We start from the raw sequence: 20956 nt of genomic DNA, 5'->3' as shown, positions 1-20956 counted from the left end.
TCTTCCCAAAACCAGCCCAGCTCGTCCCCACCCCGACCTCATCCCAAAACCAGCCCAGCTCGTCCCTACCTCCTTGACCTGTCCGTCTTTTCTCCCATCTATCCGTTCCTCTCACCTCAGCCTCCACCCCCACCTCTTACCTACCAGCCTCATCCCCACCTCCTTGACCTGTACATCTTCCCTTGACTGACCAGCCCCCATCCTAACTCCCCACCTACCCTCACCTTTACTGGCTCCATCCCCGCCTCCTTGACCTGTCCATCTCCTCTCCACCTATCTGCTCCTTTATCCACCTTCCATCCGCCTCCCTCTCTCTATTTATTTCAGAATCCACTTCCCCTCCCCCACTTCTGAAGAAGAGTTCAGACCCGAAACGTCAGCTTTCCTGCTCCTCTGATGCTGCTTGGCCTGCTGTGTTCATCCAGCTCTACACCTGGTTACCTATGGTCATCACACTTGTGGCATCAAAGTTGGAGGACAATTTGCCAGATGGAATCCCAACCTCGGTTAAATGGTTGGAGACAAGTCATAAAAAAGGAAGAGATTCCTTTCTTTACATAAGATTTCATTCTGATTGAATCCTAAAGTTAAAAGACGCACATAATTTGATTTGATTTATTATTGTCACATGTACTGAGAATGAGTGAGAAGATACATGCCCAATTCAACGGATTTTTTCTGTCTCAAATGAGGAGATCTGCAGCTCCCTTGTTTAATTTTCTCATCTGTACTCTTCTCTAGCAAAACATTATGCTGTGAACAGGGTCTCAAATGCAAGCTTGTGATAGAAAAGGGTACCGGTGGAATCAAAACAAAAGGACAGGATCAGTGCGTTATTAAAACAGATTTGTTGTTTAAAAAATAAACCATTTCAAGAAATCAATTGAAAAGTTTACTTACGATTAATGAAAAGTAAAAAGATACACTTTTTCACTGAATAGTTCGCATTTGATATATAGCCTTTCATTTTGAAAGCAAATTTTGGATCTTCAAAACATACTTCAATTAATTCCCTGCAGCAGAAATAAGAATATAGCACTAAATTGATAGCCTTTTAATGTTACCAAAGCATTTCTGATTTGGTTAATGTTGCAAATCTTGTGGTTCTATGCCACTAGTTCGTTTTGTCAGGAAACGTTTGCTTTCAGTAGCATCTGTCAAATTGGATCCAAGCAAATCAATGAGACAGAAACGAAGGCACCATTCTTTGTCAATAGAGTTTATTAAGTACTCCGACCTAGGTATTTTATAATCAACCTGTTCAGAGATGTTACTACACACGTCAGGAGCAAGTGAAACTTGAAACCAGGCCTCTCAGTCCAGGGATGGGGCTTCTACCACTATGCCACAAGAGGGCTCCTTTACTCAGGCTTACAGTCTTTTTTCCATATACCAGTTCCACCTGTATCCCCTTTGTATCTACTCAGTCAATGACTAAATCAATTAATCCCAACCACATGCTTAACTACTTGCTTATTAACACAATGCCCCATACCTTCGTTATCATTAAAGATATCTTTCTAAGTCTCTGGTATTGCCTTGGGCTGGTGTCAAAATCACAGACGGTTGGGAGGTTTGGCACTGCCTCAACTGGACTACGGTTCCTGCTGCAAAAAGCAGTTGCATTCATGTTGACCTGCCCATTTACAAAGTGGACTGTAAAATCATAACGGGTTATCATAATTTGCTATGTGCAACTTGACTGCCATTATGATGTTAATTACCCTTCAGAGCACTTGATAGGCTATAAAGTGCTTTGGAATGTCCTGAAATTGTGCAAGGTGCTAGATCAATACGAGTTCTTTATCTATTCGAGTGCAGTCAATTCCACAGTTGTTAACTGCACCTTAGGTAACACTTAGGCACTGATTGAAGTCTCCACATTTTGACTCCTGTTAACAATATGCGAGGATGTCAAGAGATTCCAGGCAGCTTTAAGCAGTCAATGAAAGCTGGTCAAAGACCCAACTGACTGAAATCAGTAGAGGCAGAATACATTTCAAACAACATCTCTGTTGCCAACCAGCATGAAAATGACAACTAATAAATTCTGTGTGGTAATACTGGCAGCTAATGATATCACTCCTGAACAGGTTGATGAGAAAATATCCAAGTGGTGGGGAGAGCTTTTGTGGCACAGTGGCAGTGTTCCTACCTCTGAGCCACAAAGTTCAAGTCCTACTCACTTGAGGTGTGTCATAACATGTCTGAACAAGTTGATTAAAAATATCCAAATATTAGGGACTGTACTTCTGAGGAATAATTTGCTGCTGTAAAATCTGTGCTTGTTTCAATTGGTGATTGCAGTCACTTGATGGGATACATATGAGCTGTTCTCATTGAAGACTGTAGCTTTCTCAAAATTTGACATTCTCAGCCAGACGTAGGTTGATGATTGTGGGCACTAATCGAAACACTACCCAATATGAACTACAAGGAATATCACAAATGCCCATATCTCCACATTTGTGATTGCTGAAATTGCAGTAGCCACTGTTAAGAATGGAAGTTGGATTTCTCAGCTGTTTCCAAAAATTGGAATTGAAATCTGCAAGTGATATTTTTCCTTAAACTAGTATTGGGCTTTTTAAAAGATCTGTTGCAGGACAGATTTGCTTCCCCAAATGCATCCTATATTTAACTGCTTCAGTTATTTCCTTACAAACAAACAAGAGTTAAAATAACAGCACTGCAGCAAAAGCCAACATTTCTAAGTGACCAGCACTGCCAAAGTCTGTGTTGCTTGTGTTAATTGCAGGAAACCCTGATCTGAAAGGGAGCAGAGATCTCCTAGAACATGATGGTCTGACACAGCCACAGGATTTCATTTACTGGGCTAAATTTTTTCATGAAGATGGTAGCCCTGATGATGAGCTAGACACTTGGGGCAACATTGTCTGGCTATTTCAGGAAGCCTCAGCTAGAGACTGTGGCAATCAGGAAGCTTAAAGAGTTGATATTGAATCTCCCAACCTTTTAAGGATTGGGACCTTGAAGGACCCGATCAGGAGCAGCCCCCATTCCAAAAACCACTTCCCAAGGCTGCAAGGAGGCTGCCAGGATTTACAGTGTGGTGTCTTCCCACATCATAGGGCCTATCCATCTGTGGTACAATGCCAGTGGTGGCAGCAAAATGCTTTAATGTAGTCCATCACTTTCCTCAACTGGTATCAGAGGGAAAAGGCTCACCTCCAACCTCACCACTACTAATGAAATTCCATGGCATCAGGAACTCTATCCCTAGCCATGAATCGCTATTTTGTGACTACTTTCCACTTCCCAACCCTCTCCTGATGGCCTCATTAAATTCTGCTCACCATTTCATGACATACTACCTAGATATGATGCATAGCACCACACATAACACCTCTGATCCCCATAAATGCAGTACCAAAGCTGTGGGGCAATCTGCCATGAACATAGTCCATATATTGCCCATTAAGTAATTTTAATCATAACCATTAAGGCTGGCACAAATGACTTGGTGGCAGGGTACTTGCACCCTCTGCACTTGCCCCATATAGGCAAACAGATCTGATAAAAGGTCACGGACCTGCATATTTAATGCTTGGTTCTCTCTCCATAGATGCTGAGTAATTCTGGCAGTTTTTAAACTTCATTTCAAATTTCCAACAGCTACAAGTGGTTGGCTTTGTAAATGTCTAGTTCAATGCTATAACTGCTGATTTAAAGTCTATGGATAAATGTGATTCGGAACAGACCATACCTGCTTACAGCATTCCCAAATACTGTTCGAATATTGTCCAGGGTTGAGGCATTAGGCAACGTTCTCACATCAGCAACAGTTTCACCTTGCTAGAAGCATGGAAGCAAATACATATAAATCATTACTAGACTAATTTTGTTTAAATGACATCAGTTCAAGAGAGGGAGGATTCATTGTCATGATCCATGTAGGTACTTAAGTAAAGAAAATTGCAAAATTCTGAAGCGCAGAGAGATTTAGGTATTCTGATGTATGAGCTACAAGAGGTTAGTATGCAGCAACAGTATGTAAATCAAGAAAGACAATGGGATACTCTCCTTTATTGGATGAGCAATTGCACATAAAAGGATGATATGCTTCAGTTACATAAGACAGCGGTGAGACCACACCTCGATTACTATGTGCTGTTTTTGGTCTCCTTATTTAAGGAAGATTTAAATGCATTTCAGAGAAGGTTTACTAGATTGATATCTGGAATGAATAAGTTGAGAAAGGTTGGATAAGCTTGCTTCTACTCGTGCTTAGAAGAGTGAGGAGTAACTTGATTGAAGTTTATAAGATCCTGAATGCTCTTGACAAGTTGGAGTTGGAAAGGATGTTTCCTCTTATGGGTCATTCCAAAACAAGGGGTCAACCTTTCAGGACAGGGATGAGATTTTTTATCTCAGAGGGTTTTGCAACTTTAAATTCTGCCTCAGAAGGAGGTGGAGGCAGGGTCATTAATTATTTTTAAGACGGAGCTTAACAGATTCTTGTTAGGTAAGGGAATCAATGGTTATTGGGGTAGCTGGGAACATGCAATTCAAAACACAAACAGATCAGCTGTTTGATGGTGCAGGCTTGAAGGGCTTTCTTCTGCTCCAAATTCATGTTTGTATGTATTTCTGGTAAGTTTTGATGGCAGTTTAATAGAGGCATTTAAATTTTTCTCAAAACATAATTGGAAATGCTTACTGCAAGGGATTGCATGGAACAAGAAAAACCTTACAAACAAATGACATAGTCATGAATGATATAAATAATAATTTATAGCCTGTGGTTGGTTAACTCAGTTGGCTGGACAGTTGGTATGTGATGCAGTGATGCCAACAGCGCAGGTTCAACTCCTGCGCTGGCTGAGGTAACCATGAAAATCCCACCATCTGAACCTCTCCCCTTACTGAGACAGTGTGATTCTTGTTTAAACCACCACCAACAGTCTCTATCTAACGAGAAAGCAGCGCTAGGATTCTCTAGAACTATAGTGACTTTATCTATGGCTTGATGAAAAGGCAGTGGGTTGCGTGCCAGTGTGTGGTTTTCAGAACAGCAAGGTTGTCTGGAGTGGACACAAATGTATCGCTGACTGAAGTCTTGCCAGCTCAAAATCATAAGTTGAGGTGTCAATTGAGATAACCTGACACACAATAGAGGGAGGCAGTATCCAGTCAGTTTGTTCCAGATTTGGTCACACCTCACAGAATTCCAGGCTCAGAATGGGTTTGGTGTGACCACTGTATGCAAAGTGAGGAGTCCAAGTGAGACAGAGAACAACTCTCTGTAGAGACACAGCCTATTCAATAGGCTGGATAGTGCTACTTGGCACCTAGAGCAGAAATTAACAGTATTTAGACCAATATTTCCAACAGATGTTAATTTTAGGTAGAAAAACTCCTCAAAACTTACAAAGGAAATATTTCAGGAAGAAGAAAAAGGTTAATCACCCCACACAAAACTCACCTTCTTCACAGCAAAGCTCACTCCTGAATTGTGGATTGCATACCTGGAAGGAGAAATTGTAGACTATGATAACAAAATATAGCAATGTGATTTGCCAATTAGAAAATCTTGCAAAGAATAAGTTTCTTGGTGCTCCCATTACTTAGGATACCAATTCCCATCATCTGATGAAAGGGCAGAGAGTTCCTCAACCAAGCACAGATTGTGCAAGCTATCTTATTCTCCCAATCTAGATGTGCATCAAGAAATATAACCATTAAGTCGAATTCAATAGTTGGATTGCTGCAGCTCCTTGATTTCTTTTCACGGTACAACTTGGTCATGCAAGTGAAGATTAGGTTTTAACCTGGGGAGACAGGTGCTCTGATATCAACAGAGGCAGATTTTCTAAACAGGTAGGTGATTGATAGACTTTGGTTCTCAATGGGAAGGGGGGTGTGGGGTGGTTGGGTAGTTGTTGTGAAGCACTCAAAAGGAGCTGCAAGAGCTGGAAAGGAACCTACTGCCACAATCCTTGACCCTGTGAAGTAGGATCCCCGAGATGGTGGTAGGCGAAGGGTGTGGGCTCTGAAGGCAACAAGGTTATTTTTGGCTGCTGGTCAGTAGAATCTCAAGCATTGAAGGGCATTTACCTTGTTCTCAAGGCTGTCTTCTGCTTCTTTGAAGCTCCCTGGCAGAACCCAGGAAAACAGTGGAGTAGTGATAATGTCACTGGACAAGTAATCCCAAAGCCCAAAATAATGGTCTGTATACCCCAGGTTCAAATCCCTCCATGACACCTGGTGGAATTTGAATTCAACCAATAAAATCTGGAATTATGAAACCAGCAATGGGGAACACAAAACTATCGTTGATTGATGTAAAAACCCATCTGATTTACTAATGACTTAAAGGGAAGCATAATATTCAAAATGTACAGGACAAGTTTAATTTGACATCTTGAGCCTCATTATAGCATTTAAAAGGAGACTTTGCCCCACGATGGGTTAGTTTCCAGCTCTTATCCCATGTCCATTAAACGCAGAGCAGATTGGAATTGGGTTTGAGATTTCTAAACGTTTTACACATTATTTTGTGATCCGAGAAGTGGAACCAAAGAAAGACATCCCATCTTGGTCAAAATAAATCTCAAGTATAAATGTATTGCCTATTAAATTATGAGGTTTAACATTATTCTTGAAAGGGTGCAGAAAAGATTTACAAGGATGTTGCCAGGGTTGGAGTATTTGTGCTAGAGGGAGAGGCTGAATAGTCAGAGGCTATTTTCCCTGGAGTGGCTGAAGCTGAGGGGGTAACCTTATAGCTGTTTATAAAATCATGAGGGGCATGGATAGGGTGAATAGCAAAGGTCTTTGTCCCAGGGTAAGGGAGTCCAAAACTAGAGGGCATGGGTTTAAAGTGAGAGGGGAAAGATATAAAAGGGACCTAAGGGACACCTTTTTCACGCAGAGGGCGGTATGTGTAATAAACAAGCTGCCAGAGGAAGTGGTGGAGGCTGCTGCAATTACAACATTTGAAAAGCATCTGGATGGGTATATGAATCGGAAGGGTTCAGAGAGATATGGGCCAATGCTGGCAATGTTTCCACGTTGTACAACTCTATGACTCCATTAAAGCAGCATCTTTAAGTACTCCCATTTTAACATATAGAATGAATATTCATTCCTACAACCTTCCACCAACTAACTATAAACTCCCCTTAGCTAGGAGGTGTTCTGTTTTCAACTCAGAGTTAGTTTAAAGATACACGTATGATCTTATCTTCACGATAAAAAGCTCAACCAGAGATATAGCCTATTCAGCCTGTTTAGTGTCTGTTAACTCCTAACAGACTCCTACTCACTTAGTCTAATTCCAATCTGCTGCTCCATTGCCTTCAAAATTCCTCTTGTTTAAGCAATTAATTGGCATTTGATAGAATTGATATGTTCGGTTTCAAACATAAAATGGCACTGATGACACTAACAAATACCTGTAGCAGAAGAATTGTAATCAAGGTAGTTATTGGATATTTTATAAACTGCATCTACCTGCTCATAACTTCCACAATTCTAGAATACTCATCGCTGGGATTTTTCAGAGCCTTCCTTCGTGTGGCAATATTGTAAAAAAGATCTTCCACCTGAAAGCAGATGTCAACATCAGGAACATTGCACTAAAAAGTGAACCAAAGCCACCACAGCAACTACAGACCTAGATACAACAGTTTATTTTTCTTATGTTGGTTAAGGGTATATGAGTCAAAGACAGAAAAATGGATTTAAAGATCAGTTTAGCTAACATCTATTTGAATGGTATTACAAGCTCAAGGGACAGAATAGTCTACACCACTGCTCTTACAAATTTTATTCCTCATGTAAAACCAAGACAAATACATTACCTGGCGATTTCAAACACATTACAGCAGTGATTATAACTATAACTCAAAAGTATTGCACTGATTTTAAAGTGCTTTGAGACATCCAGCAGTCATGAAAGACACAAAATAAATACAAATCCTTTCTTACTTGGAGAATGTCTTTCAATTGTATATCAATTGTGTTCAATTGTATACAGGAAGCAAGCAGTAACTCGGAATTTACTGGAGTCTCCCATAAATGGACGGACCAAAATGGTGCATATTGGGCTAGGAAGTGAAGGCTTATAATGTATAACTGTAAATACATATTAAAAGTGTGCAAAGATTGGCTCCAGTTCTAGACTTCACCAACTGGCTTTCTCAACAGTGATCCCTTGAAAATGATTAGTATGCCAGGGACTGCAACTGGGATGGATCTCTAAAATAATTTTGCAAAAAAAAAAAAAGTCCTGAGCTCGAGAGACAAAGAAATTTGTTTAATGCTACTTTAACATGGATGGCTTTTAAAAGTACGTAAGCAAGCTGTAACCACTACAGCTAGTTAGGTGTCTGAAATAAATATTCTTTGCACAATACAAGAAAATTGATGGATCAGCTTAACCAGCAAGTGTACCAGACCAGACCAGGAGACAGAAACCTGAAGGCAGATGCATTAGCAGTTAACAAAATTTTAAGATGTATGTAAACCTATCGTTAGTGTGAATCAGCAGAATTAAATTTTAAAGGTTTATACGCAACCAATATAATGTGGGGTCAAGTAGAGCATAGGGCTAACACAGTTTCCTAGACGACAGCAAACCAGCAGTCTTTTTTCTAGCCCATCCAATTCTCTTTTTTTAAATGGAAGAATAGATGCTCTGATTACAATTAAATAGAAAACAAAAACAGCAGATGTAAGCAACAGCAATCCAAATCTGCAAGACAATAGAAGCGGCGATTGACATGGATGGTGCGGATGACTCTGTTAATGGACGCAGAGCCAAACTGGAAGGCAAAATTCACTAGGGTTGCAGACATGCAGGATGTATTGAGTGTTTGATTTGAGTTGAAGCAGAGATTGAAACATGATTGCAAAGACAGAAATGAGCACCTCAAGAAAAGAAGTATGTGGATTTGGGAGGTGGCTAGTAGACTTTGGAAAGGAAGATTGCATATAAGTTAGTGGTTTGCAAGGCAAGAAGGGTTGGGTTGGGTTACGAATGAAGCGTGAACAATCAAGAATAACAAAGTAAAAATTCAAATACAAATGGAGAACTTACTGTGATCTGTGTACCCTGGTTTCCAGCACATGGCTTTGGAGAGGCCTTTAACCTCCCATCACAGTAACTAGCTCTGAAGAACAAAGATAATGTGAAGTTTTCATATTTTTAAAAATCCACTTGACTGAACAACCGTCCCCATCCTGCTTCACCTCTTCAGGCAAAAGAATGGCTTAGGAATGCTAGGACATATTTTACTAATCCTTGCATGTGGCACAAATCTGCACCAGCTGTGAGTACATATCACAGATTAGAGTGCGGAAGTCCACACATGCCCCCTAATGATAATGCAATGCTGCTATTGCTGCTTAAAGCTCCAAATCTGAAGGGTTATTTCTAAAAGCTAACCTACTGTATCGTCACTGTCTAATGAGATAACAAGGATAAAAATAGTTCATTCTAACAACCAAGAGCTAAAACTAAAGGTTACTAAATTGTATAACATTACGAAAATGAAGTTAAGGACCGAGGTTAGGAAAAGCAATAACGCAGCGTAGCCCTTCACCTTTCAAAAGTATAGGAATTTTCAGTGTCCTATGTGAGGCACTGTTGATCAACATGCCTGGATTACTCCAGTAGCTGCAGGAAACTGTCCTGAAAAAAAAAAGGTCATCACCACATTCTCATCTTCAGGTGCTGTGTGCAGGTCAAAGTTTTGTGAAGATTAAATGCGCAGATCTTGGTGTTCTAAGATCACACATTGGAAAATGGCAGTGATTTCTTTCGATCATTCTTGGTCAGCATAACTCAAAGGACACTCATTTGTCAGCGTAATCCGAAAAAGTGAGTTATTAAAACATTTACCTGAACGCACATTTTCCATCAGCAGTTTTGGTTGTTACAGTAACGTGTGCCACATGGCTTATGCTGGCAAGAGCCTAAGGAACGAGGAAGTACAGTATTACATTAAGAAATGCTTTGTACAACAGGCTACTTTGCTGTAAAATTGCAGTTTATAAAGATTATTAGTTCAACGGCTAATATTAGGCACCCTTTGAATTTTTCAATAGGCTAAATATCCATGATATTCCACAGTCCAGTGAACAAAAGGTTTTCTTTAAAAATGTACAGAAAATCGCAGTGGAGTAGAGACTTCAAACACTTAGCCCACAGAACCAACTCATGACCAGTGTCTACGGTTACACTACCAAATGGCATCAAAAGAAGTTAGAGGAAATGGCGATTTAGTAATTTACAATGGTCAGTATGGGAACAAATAAAGAAAGAAATTATAAATAAATTTGGAGATAAAATGTGGAAGAATAACAGGATTATATGGTAGACTTAGAGAAATAAAGTGTACCAAAGTTGCCAGAGGACATGCTACATTTTAAACAGATAAGTGCAGGAAAGCAGCAGAGTCAGCTGACTCTCCTGACACATGGGCAGCTATGCCAAAACAATGCATGAAATGAAGGTGAACATGAACCTTGCTTAATTGTGGTACTAATCAAATCACTAATGTTTGTACATCAGAGTTGTGTACAAGAGGTGCCAATTTGGCCAATCATGCCTTTTCTGGTTCTTTTGTCTGATTAGTCACACTCCCCTGCTCTTCCTTAATAGCCCTGTAAATATTTTCCATTTAAGTAGTATTTCTTTCAAATTCTCATTTGAATCTGTTTCTACCATCTTTTTAAGACAGCATATTCTAAATCACAAGAACGTGCTGCATTAAAAAAATCCACAGGTCATCACTGGCTCTTTTCCCATTCACCTTAAAACTGTGGCCCTTTTGACACTCAAAATAGCTTTTTTTTTCATCCTATCAAAAACATTCATGATTTTGAACAGATAAAATCAATTACTCCAAGGGGTTAAAGAAACTCAGGTTCTACGGCAGAATGTGTGTCATAGCAGATTTTGTATACCTTTAACTCAACTTGTGTTGCCCACTTAACTATAGCATTTTGCTGTTCAGGTTAATCATCGGCACTTAACTACTTTCACCTCTTTCTCCAAACAGAAGAATGTCTGATGTCTGAACGTTTGAAGAATGTCACTGGACCTCAAACACTGACTATTTTTTTCTGTTCACAGATGCTGCCAGATCGGCTGAGTTTCTCCAGCAACTTTTGTTTGAATTGTAGAAGAATTTCAGACCTAACAACTTACCTTCTTCCAAAACTTGACTTCAACCAGGGGACAGCACAAAGCAGTTTAGGGAAAGTAATTGTGTTTAAAATGCCGCAAAAGTCTGCTGAGGGAAAAATGAACAGCATTTGCCCCCTCCTCTTAGTCAGCCGGAATAATTCAGTGTCAGCTTGAGAATTACAATATCAAAGGCTCATCAAAATGACAAGACTAAGAGATGATTGCAGATGTTTGACAAAAACACAAAGTCCGTAAGGAGTTGTGGAATAATTTAGACCAAGCATTTAATTTCAGTCAAAGAAATGAAACTGGACAGATCACCTGGCATCGACCTAGGCACTGGAAAAGACAACAGCAGAAACAGCCCTGTTGATCTGCAAAGTCCTACTCACTAACATCTGGGGGTTAGTGCCAAAATTGGGACAGCTATCTCACAGACTAGTCAAGCAACAGCCTGACAAAGTCATACTCACAGAATCACACCTTACAGGCAATGTCCCAGACACTACCATCGCCATCCCTGGATAGGTCCTGTCTCACCGGCAGGACAGACCCAGCAGAGGGGGCGGCACAGTGGTATACAGTCCGGAGGGTGTTGCTCTAGGAGTACTCAACATTGACTCGGGCCCCATGAAGTCTTATGGCTTCAAGTTAAAAACGGGCAAGGAAACCTCCTGCTCGTTACAACATACCGTCCTCCCTCAGCTGATGAATAAGTATTCCTCAATATTGAGCAACACTTAGAGGAAGCACTGAGGATGGTAAGGGCACAAAATGTATCTGGGTGGCGGCTTTCAATGTCCACCACCAAAAGTGGCTCGGCAGCAGTACTACTGATCGAGCTGGTCGGGTCCTAGAGGACATAATTCCTAGACTGGGTCTGCAACAGGTGGTGGGGGAACCAACAAGAGGGAAAAACATACTTGACCTCATCCTTACTAACCTGCCGGCTGCAGTTCCACCTGTCCATGACAGTATCGGTAAGAGTGACCATTGCACAGTCCTTGTGGAGACAAAGTCCCGTGTTCACATTGAGAACAACCTCCATTGTGTTGTGTGGCACTATCACCGTGCTAAATGGGACAGACTTCATACAGATCCAGCAACTCAATACTGGGCATCCATGAGGCACTGTGGGCCATCAACAGGAGCAGAATTGTACTCCAACACAATCTGTATCCTCTTTGGCCCGGCATATCCCCCACTCAACCATTACCATTAAGCCAGGGGATTAACCCGGGTTCAATGGAGAGTGCAGGAGGCATGCCAGGAGCGGCACAAGGCATACCTGAAGATGAGGTATCAACCTGGTGAAGCCACCAAAAAGGACTACTTGCACGCCAAACAGCGAAAGCAGCAAGTGATAGACTGAGCTGAGCAATCCCATAACCAACGGATCAGATCTAAGCTCTGCAGTCCTGCCACATCCAGTCATGAATGGTGGTGGACAATTAAACAACTCACTGGAGGAGGAGGCTCCACAAATATCCCCATCCTCAATGATGGAACAGCCCAGCACATCAGTGCAAAAGATAAGGCTGAAGTATTTGCAGCAATCTTTAGCCAGAAATGCCAAGTGGATGATCCATCTTGGCCTCCTCCAGTGGTCCCCAGCATTACAGGTACCCGTCTTCAGCCAATTCGATTCACTCCACGTGATATCAAGAAACGGTTGGAGACACTGGATACTGCAAAGGCTACAGGCCCTAACATCATTCCGGCAATAGTACTGAAGACTTGTGCTCAGAACTTGCCGCTCCTCTAGCCAAGCTGTTACAGTGCAGTTACAACACTAGTATCTACCTGACAATGTGGAAAGTTGCCCAAGTATGTCCTGTACACAAAAAGCAGGACAGATCCAACCTGACCAATTACCACCCCATTAGTCTCCTCTCGAACATCAGTAAAGTGACAGAAGGTGTCATCAACAGTGCTATCAAGCAACACCTGCTCAGAAATAACCTGCTCAGCCACACCCAGTTTCAGTTCCGCCAGGGCCACTCAGCTCCTGATCTCATTACAGCCTTGGTTCAAACGTGGACAAAAGAGCGGAATTCCAGAGGTGAGGTGACAGTGACAGCCCTTGATATCAAGGCTGCATTTGATCGAGTGTGGCATCAAGGAACACTGGCAAAGCTGGAATCAATGGGTATCAGGGGGCAAACACTCCGGTGGTTGGAGTCATACTTGACTCACAGGAAGATGGTCATGGTTGTGGGAGGTCAATCATCTCAGCTCGAGGATATCTCTGCAGGAGTTCCTCAGGGTAGTGTCCTCGACCAACCATCTTCAGCTGCTTCATCAATGACCTTCCGTCCACGTCAGAAGTGGGGATATTCGCCGATGATTGCGCAATGTTCAGCACCATTCTTACTCCTCAGATACTGAAGCAGTCCATGTTCACATGCAACTAGGTCTGGACGATATCCAGGCTTGGGCTGACAAGTGGCAAGTGACATTTGCGCCACACAAATACCAGGCTATGACCATCACCAATAAGAGATAATCGATCCAGTGCCCCTTGTCATTCAATGGTGTTACCATCACTGAATCCCCCACTATCAACATCCTGGGACTTACCATTGATCAGAAACTCAACTGGACTCACCACATTAACACAGTGGCTACAAGAGCAGGCCAGAAGCTGGGAATACTGCAGCAAGTAACTCACCTCCTGACTCCTCAAAGCCTATCCACAATCTACAGGGCACAAGTCAGGAGTGTGATGGAATACTCTCCACTTGCCTGAATGAGTGCAGCCCCAACAACAATCAAGAAGCTTGACACCGTCCAGGACAAAGCAGCCCGTTTGATTGGCACTACATCTACAAGCCTTCACTCCCTCCACCACCGATGCTCAGTAGCAGCAGTGTGTACTACCTACAAGATGCACTGCAGAAATTCACCAAAGATCCTCAGACAGCACCTTCCAAACTCATGACCACTTCCATCTCGAAGGACAAGGGCAGCAGATATATGGGAACACCACCACCTCCAAGTTCCCCTCTAAGTCACTCACCATCCTGACTTGGAAATATAGCACCGTTCCTTCAATGTCGCTGGGTCAAAATCCTGGAATTCCCTCCCTAATAGCATTGTGGGTCAACCCACAGCAGGAGAACTGCAGCAGTTCAAAAAGGTAGCTCACCACCACCTTCTCAAGGGCAACTAAGGATGGGCAAGAAATGCTGGCCAGCCAGCAACGCCCACATCCCACAAATGAATAAATTAAAAAAAACTGTGAAAAGGAGAGTTTTTACTTTTCTAAGGCTACATCAAATCTTCAGAATTTCTCAAAAGTCCTCACCGTTGGTGGATTACTTTTGAAGTGGCATCACTGTCGCAGGTAACACAGCAGTCAATGTTCAGGAACACTGGTCTGTTTTTAGCAGCACTGGTTGAAGGCAAAAGGTTATCTGTCACACCTGTGACCATACGCATACATCCAGCAGAATAGCCAGAAGGGGCCTCAGATTAACTTGTCAGCTAAAAGGTGCTACATCTGACACACAAGAAACCTATGATTAATAAGGAGGCCATGCACCGAAAATTACAATAAGTACAAAAGTAACATTGCCTCTGTTCTTTCAAGCCAACATTTCTTCAGAAAGAAAATCTTTACAAAATGGCAGACAGCTGACCCTATGCGACTAACTCTGTCTCTCTTAAGTTGCAAGTTATACCATCTGTGCAATTCCAAAGCTGTCTCAAAACAAAAAAAGAGCTAACTGTTCGAATTATGAACCAAGTTTATTTACAGACCCAATAGGTTAAGTAGATAAGTGGCAATCCTGACAAAGATGAAAATAACTTTCCTCAAAGTAAAGTTCTGGTCAACAGAATATCTTCAGAAATTGAGTGAAGGTCTGGCTGAAAACAAGATATTGAGCTTAGCAGAATAAACTTTGACACTTATGATTGAATAGTTTATGGAACATTAAGAGGCACTTTATATCAAATATTAAAAGCATCTGAAGTTTTGGTTTCTTTCAAGCTTGTTTGTATTTGATGGTGTTCGTCAGGAAAGGTAAACATATTAAGATGATGTCATAAAAATGCAGGTTTTTCGTAGGCCGTTGAGGAATGAATTGATAGCCTGGATGGTCTTTTCCGATTCCTATTTTACTTGTTCTTACTGTAGACAGTGCAACTAAATTCATTTCAAAATTATTATAATCATAAAAGAATTATCAACTTCCAGACATACCTCTCCTCTAAATCCGTAAGTAACAATGCTAGCAAGATCTTCAAATTTCTGTAGCTTGCTAGTAGTAAATCTTTCACAAAGTATTTCCAAATCTTCTTTCTATTTATGATAAAAGATAACTTAGTAAGGGGGAAACCAAATAAAAAACACATTGCGCTGACATCTGGAAAGCTATTCAGGACAGTGTACAGGACAAAACGGAGACAATTCTGAGTCAGTTTATAAGATGACAGGAGACGAAAGACTGACTGCTACATGGCAAGAACCATCTCTTATTATCTTATGACCAGCTGTACCAGTTGTACTCTCAAAATCCTCCCTAGACTTTGCAACCTCTCAAACTTTAAAAATGTTCTCAAAGTCCCTCACTCTGCCCAACCTTTCAATCTTAAACTTGCCTTTATTTCCTTGCTTCTATATTTGAAGTGCCTTTGCTCGTTCCTTTATGCTGAAAGGTGCCATCAGCTGTGTGTCCCATCTTATGTAGAATTTCATTCTTTCCATTTTCAGCAATAATTGTCACATACAAATTCCAGCTCCAGGGGACAAACAAAGATATTGCCAAAATTAACCCCTTTGAATGGATGCGTTGGCTTTCTTTCTGACACAGCATGATACAATTCTGAATCCATTCTTCAACTTTTTGTGACTGAGTTTAGGAATCACTGTACAAAAGAACATGCTTATAATTTTGATCTATTGCACTGTATGACATTTTCCAACATTTTTAAAAATTTCACAACAACCCCCCCACCCACTTTGGACAGCAGTGCATAATGCAAACTTTGCCCATTTGTTTAATTTTATACTATTGTAAATAGTATCATATCAGCACCAGCAACTAACATTCTTGAAAAATGTTTAGAACCAAACTTACACTGAGGCCACAGTTTCAATTATAGATTTGATGGTATCTGAATTCTATCCTTAAAACAGGAAAAATGTATTTCACAACTGCCATCTGGATCGCTTATAATTGTGCCACCATCCCCATTAGCTTCTTCAATAGTTTGAGGAACAAACAAAGAAAAGGACAGGAAAAGGAAAGGAAGTCGGGGTAGGAGACAGTAGGGAGAGCTGAGTAAACAGAAAAAGCTGTAAGTTTACAATGACAGAAATCCTGAAATGATCACTAAAAAGTGAAAATAGAAAATGAATAATTACGAGGAACAACACAATCAAAAGCCTGAAATCACAAAGATATGAAAAATTAATATTTGGGATAAAGAGAGTAGAAAGAGAACATAATCAGCAACAGAGTTTGAACACGCATTGGTCCTAGAATGATAAAGTCACAAATATTTCTATTCTTCAACCCTTATGTAGATTGGTAGACACACCATTGATCATAGTGGGCAAAAGCTACTACTTTTAGGGATATAGAAGTGACAAAGTTATATTATTTCAGGGTTAGAATGTGCCTATAAACTAGGTTAAGTGAGGGGAGGGAACAGAGCTGTTGAGTTTCTCCAGCATTCTCTTTGTTTCATATCTCCGGAATCTCCAGTATTTTGCTTTTATTCAAATATTAGCCAGAGCCTGTAAATGCAGTTAGCAATCAAATTTACAACTGTCTAAAGTCAACATGCATTTTAAGTGGGAGCAAATGTTTGTCAAAATACACAAGCTTTGCTGTTGTAAAAAAACTTACAACACCATGTCCTGTTAAACCAATGGTGGCCTTACAACAGACCACTGAATCTAATGCACTCATGTCTTACTTGCTGGTCAATGCTGCTTTTACTTAGTGAATCTAAATGTTGGGTAAAGGCTTGTATTAGCTCTGCTGCCTCAGTGTTGACTTGAGACAAATGAAGGAAGATTAAAGCTTCTTAACAGTCCACAGATACAAAATGCTTGGACACCCACATGTTTACCAATTAGTTTGTAATTCATGGCATCTTGTTGAATTATTATTACTCAGGATGACTCCAGCAAGAACTGTGCAATTCATGAAACATCCAATGTCCAACCAAAAATGAACTTACATTGCAGTAATTGCATTGATTAGAGTAGCTTATGACGTAGAATGTGTGATAGGTATATATTTTAATACAATTTAATCTTGAGTTTGGATTTTTGAATGTTGAACAAGTGCGTAGGGTCTTCTGTGCGTGTGAAGACATTTAATGATTAACTTGCAAGTATTTCTGTAGACATGGTGATTTCTTTTAAACTCAGGTAACCTCCAAGAACAAATGGGATTTTGTTGCAAGTTGGAATGTTTAGGAGCGAACAATGTATAGTGATGGAAGAATCTTATTTTTTGAAGCTTGAAGAGAAACACCCATAGGTTTAGTTTCAGATTTGGGGCAGCTCTGCAGCGTTGTTAGCTGTAGATAGATTTGTAAAGTAATTTCTTCTGACAAAGGGAGAAGATATTTTAGATTTCTTAAAAATAGATTACCTCTAAGGAAGGAGTTTAGTAATTGTTCCAGACCTGAAATGTGTGGGGGAAACGCTGAAGTAGCTATCTGAAGCTGAGAAAGTTTAAATTCAAGTAAATGAACTATCTAAGAAGACGCTTTCAAATTCTCCAGCTTGGGCGTTGAAATCACTGTTAAATTAAGTCTATAGAGATGAGAGTCTCTCTAGTGCAAATACAGGAAACGTGCTTTTTGTGATCTGTAAAAAGTGTGTTTCAGGATCTATAAAAGTATGTTTTTCAAACTGATGGCATTATAATTTTTACTGTTGTTTCAAAATGTTTAAATTTATGTTATATTGTAAATATTTTGGTTTATTCTATTTTACCTTTATTTCTTCTGCAAATTAAATTGGTTTCATTGTTAAAACCAAATCTGCAATATGGAGTACTTCAGTGAGAGGTCACCTCAAGAAAGATGAATAAATATTGACCTATCAAGGCAGATTTCCTTCTGAGACCCCAGTAACAAAATCTGTCCAAAATCAAAACAAGGTAGAGTTAGCCAGCTGTCACACTTTCAATGTGGCAACTCTACTTTGGCATTGGCCTTGCGGGACTGTATTCTGAAGGCACGTATTGCTCTACTGTATGGTCCTGGCATAAAACTTTTTATCAAAGGTTTGTGAAATTGCAAGCCTCTAAACATACATCAATATCTTTGGCCTACATGTTAAGATGTCTTACCCTGATGCCAGTCCCATTATCCTGGATCTGAATCAACTTCAGCCCACCATCCTTCACAGTGACCTGAATACTTGTAGATTTCGCATCCAAACTATCAAAAAAAAACCCAAATATTCTGTTATCACATCACATGGAGATATTTTGCTAATGCAGTACAGAACTAATTTACAGTATATAAAGATACCCAGAAAATACAGGTGAGCCACAATGGTGTTCACCAGACTAAGGCAGAAGCAAATTCAGGGCACAAGAAAGCTAGATATTTCAGACAACATAACTTGAAAAAAAATCAGATGACTGCTTCTATAATTATCCAAGGGCTTTAACACAATCTCACAGCATTCACAAGCTTCTGTGGTTCTTCAAAGCATCTATTTCAATTTCATGCATCTGAATTCTTGTTACTAAGTGTGTATACAAAGTTAACTACAAGGGTTACTTTAAGTAATTCACTAGGCTGGAAAGAACACACATTTGGTTAACATATTGGTTAACCTTAGTGAGGGTGAGGCTGGAACACAAAGGTCGATCAGTACATGGCAATAAAACAAAGAACTGTGGATAGTGGAAATCTGAAACAAAAACAGAAATTGCTGGAGGAACTCAGCAGTCTGGCGGCATTTGTGGAGAAAAAGCAGAGTTAACGCTTTGAGTCAAGACTCTTTCTTAATAGGAAACAATTGCTTTTGACATAATCGTTGAATAGGAATCCAACAAGTCACTCAAGGAATTTGGAAACAAATCAATGAATCATGCCACTTTCTTCAAAGATCAATAGGATGAAATTGTTTACAGTTAGCATTCGACAGCTGGATTTACGTGGGTGAACAGCAGTTTCAATTTTGCAGGTGGTTCAACACCTAACCTAGTAATAAAAGATATTATTTTACATCGTCTTGTGTTGGGGCATCTTCAGGGCTTGCTAATTTGGGCTCAACAGTCCTACAAAATAACTTTCAGCAAATCAAATGGAGAATTCACAACATTTTTGGAAAGGGACATGAGGGGTGGGCAGGAAGGAGAATTATGCACAGTGCAGTGCATATATAAGTGAGCAGCTTTTGCTACTAGTTACATTTTTAAATAATGTAAATACCATTATGAATACAGTGAATATGGTCACAATGCCTCTGTGGTGGGAACTGTCACCATCTACCTGGTGAGTCTAGTGGAGCTATTTTATACATCTCCACTGAGTATTTAGCTTGTAATTACTACACTGAAAAAATATTAATCCATCTGTTCATTTTTTAAAAATTACAAACTTGATTCCAATTTTTCTTTAGGCATATTTGTACTGATTTTGGACTCTCACTGTGCAATGTAATCCTGAGTCAGTGCTTCGAAGGAGGTCTTGAACATTAACGGTGTTACATGACACAAAGTGCCCGGATCAAAAGGAATAATTTTTTTTGATTCACGCATCAGCTATGGGCATTGCTGTTTGGGCACCATTTATTGCCCCTCTCTAATTGCCCTTGCAAAGGTGGTGATGACCTGCTTTCTTGCATCTCTACAGTCCGTGTGTTGTAGATAGACCCACAATGCCCTTAGGGAGGGAATGCCAGAATTTTGACCCAGCAACATTAAAGAAACGATGATATATTTCCAAATCAGGAATTTAACGGTTTGGAGGGGAATTTGCAACAGAATATAAATACGATAGTAGCAACTTGACAATTCAATCACAAAATAGGAAGGTAACCTTTCTTTCAACGCGTGTATAACTATATTCCAACATTTCATAACCTAAGATGAAAATAGATTATCAATTTTCAAGGTCTCTGATTGCCATTTTGTGATTAGTCACTGCTAGGTATAGAGAATTGTGCTGCGACCATGTTTTTAAAAAATGGATAGCGTGGTAATTATGTATCTGTGGCCATTACAGAATGTGGAGTAAGGAGGCAGAAGCCCTCCCAAAAAAAGATGCTTTGAAGGGCAGGGAATGCTGTTGCTGCTGTTGAGGCAGACATCCCCGAGTCGTTCCACCTGTAAGAACAGGTAATTTGGTCCATTGAAAAGGAATCATCTTGTAGCCTCTACTGGTGTAATTTAAAGTACAGTGAAATTGTGATAAGTCAAAGTCATACAGCACGGAAAGAGACCCTTCAATCCAACCAGTTCTTTATTCTCCCCCCTTTTTTTCTCTCCTCTCTGTAACGAATTGCGACCGGAGACCAGGTGGGAGCTGGGTGCACAGGCCATGTCCTGCAGCAGCAGCGGAGCAAGCACGGGCTGGAGCAACGGCAGATGATCGATCTCGGGCCAGGCCGAGTGCCCAGAGCGACGAAGGGGCCGAGGAATGAATCCTGCTACAGCGTGACTTACCAGGTTGCTGTTAAGTGCCAGTGAGGAGCGGATTGGAGGCTGAAGCAATACAGGACAATTGCTAGACTTGGGCCTGGCGCCTCGTGCTGAGCTGCTGTTATCGGACTGTAAATTAAATCCTTTTTAATATGTTATAACTACCTCTAAG

At 40.5% G+C, this 20956-nt stretch overlaps 1 protein-coding gene across 1 annotated transcript in view; it reads right to left on the bottom strand.

Moving 5' to 3' along the window:
- mlh1 (mutL homolog 1, colon cancer, nonpolyposis type 2 (E. coli)) overlaps positions 1 to 20956 on the bottom strand; it is a 51246-nt gene that overhangs the window by 22276 nt on the left and 8014 nt on the right. The window contains exons 2-9 of the mRNA XM_048595833.1: positions 18478 to 18568; positions 15366 to 15464; positions 9869 to 9942; positions 9065 to 9137; positions 7477 to 7568; positions 5447 to 5489; positions 3728 to 3816; positions 901 to 1013 (exon numbers count right to left, since the gene is read on the bottom strand). Of these exons, the coding sequence (XP_048451790.1) occupies positions 901 to 1013; positions 3728 to 3816; positions 5447 to 5489; positions 7477 to 7568; positions 9065 to 9137; positions 9869 to 9942; positions 15366 to 15464; positions 18478 to 18568 (674 nt within the window). The remainder of the gene's footprint in view (positions 1 to 900; positions 1014 to 3727; positions 3817 to 5446; positions 5490 to 7476; positions 7569 to 9064; positions 9138 to 9868; positions 9943 to 15365; positions 15465 to 18477; positions 18569 to 20956) is intronic.

The sequence above is a fragment of the Rhincodon typus genome, chromosome 4 (genome assembly GCF_021869965.1).
Source record: "Rhincodon typus isolate 14 chromosome 4, sRhiTyp1.1, whole genome shotgun sequence".
Lineage (NCBI taxonomy): Eukaryota > Metazoa > Chordata > Chondrichthyes > Orectolobiformes > Rhincodontidae > Rhincodon > Rhincodon typus.
The sequence above is the reverse complement of the archived record's forward strand: the minus strand, read 5'-3'. Positions and strand labels throughout refer to the sequence as shown.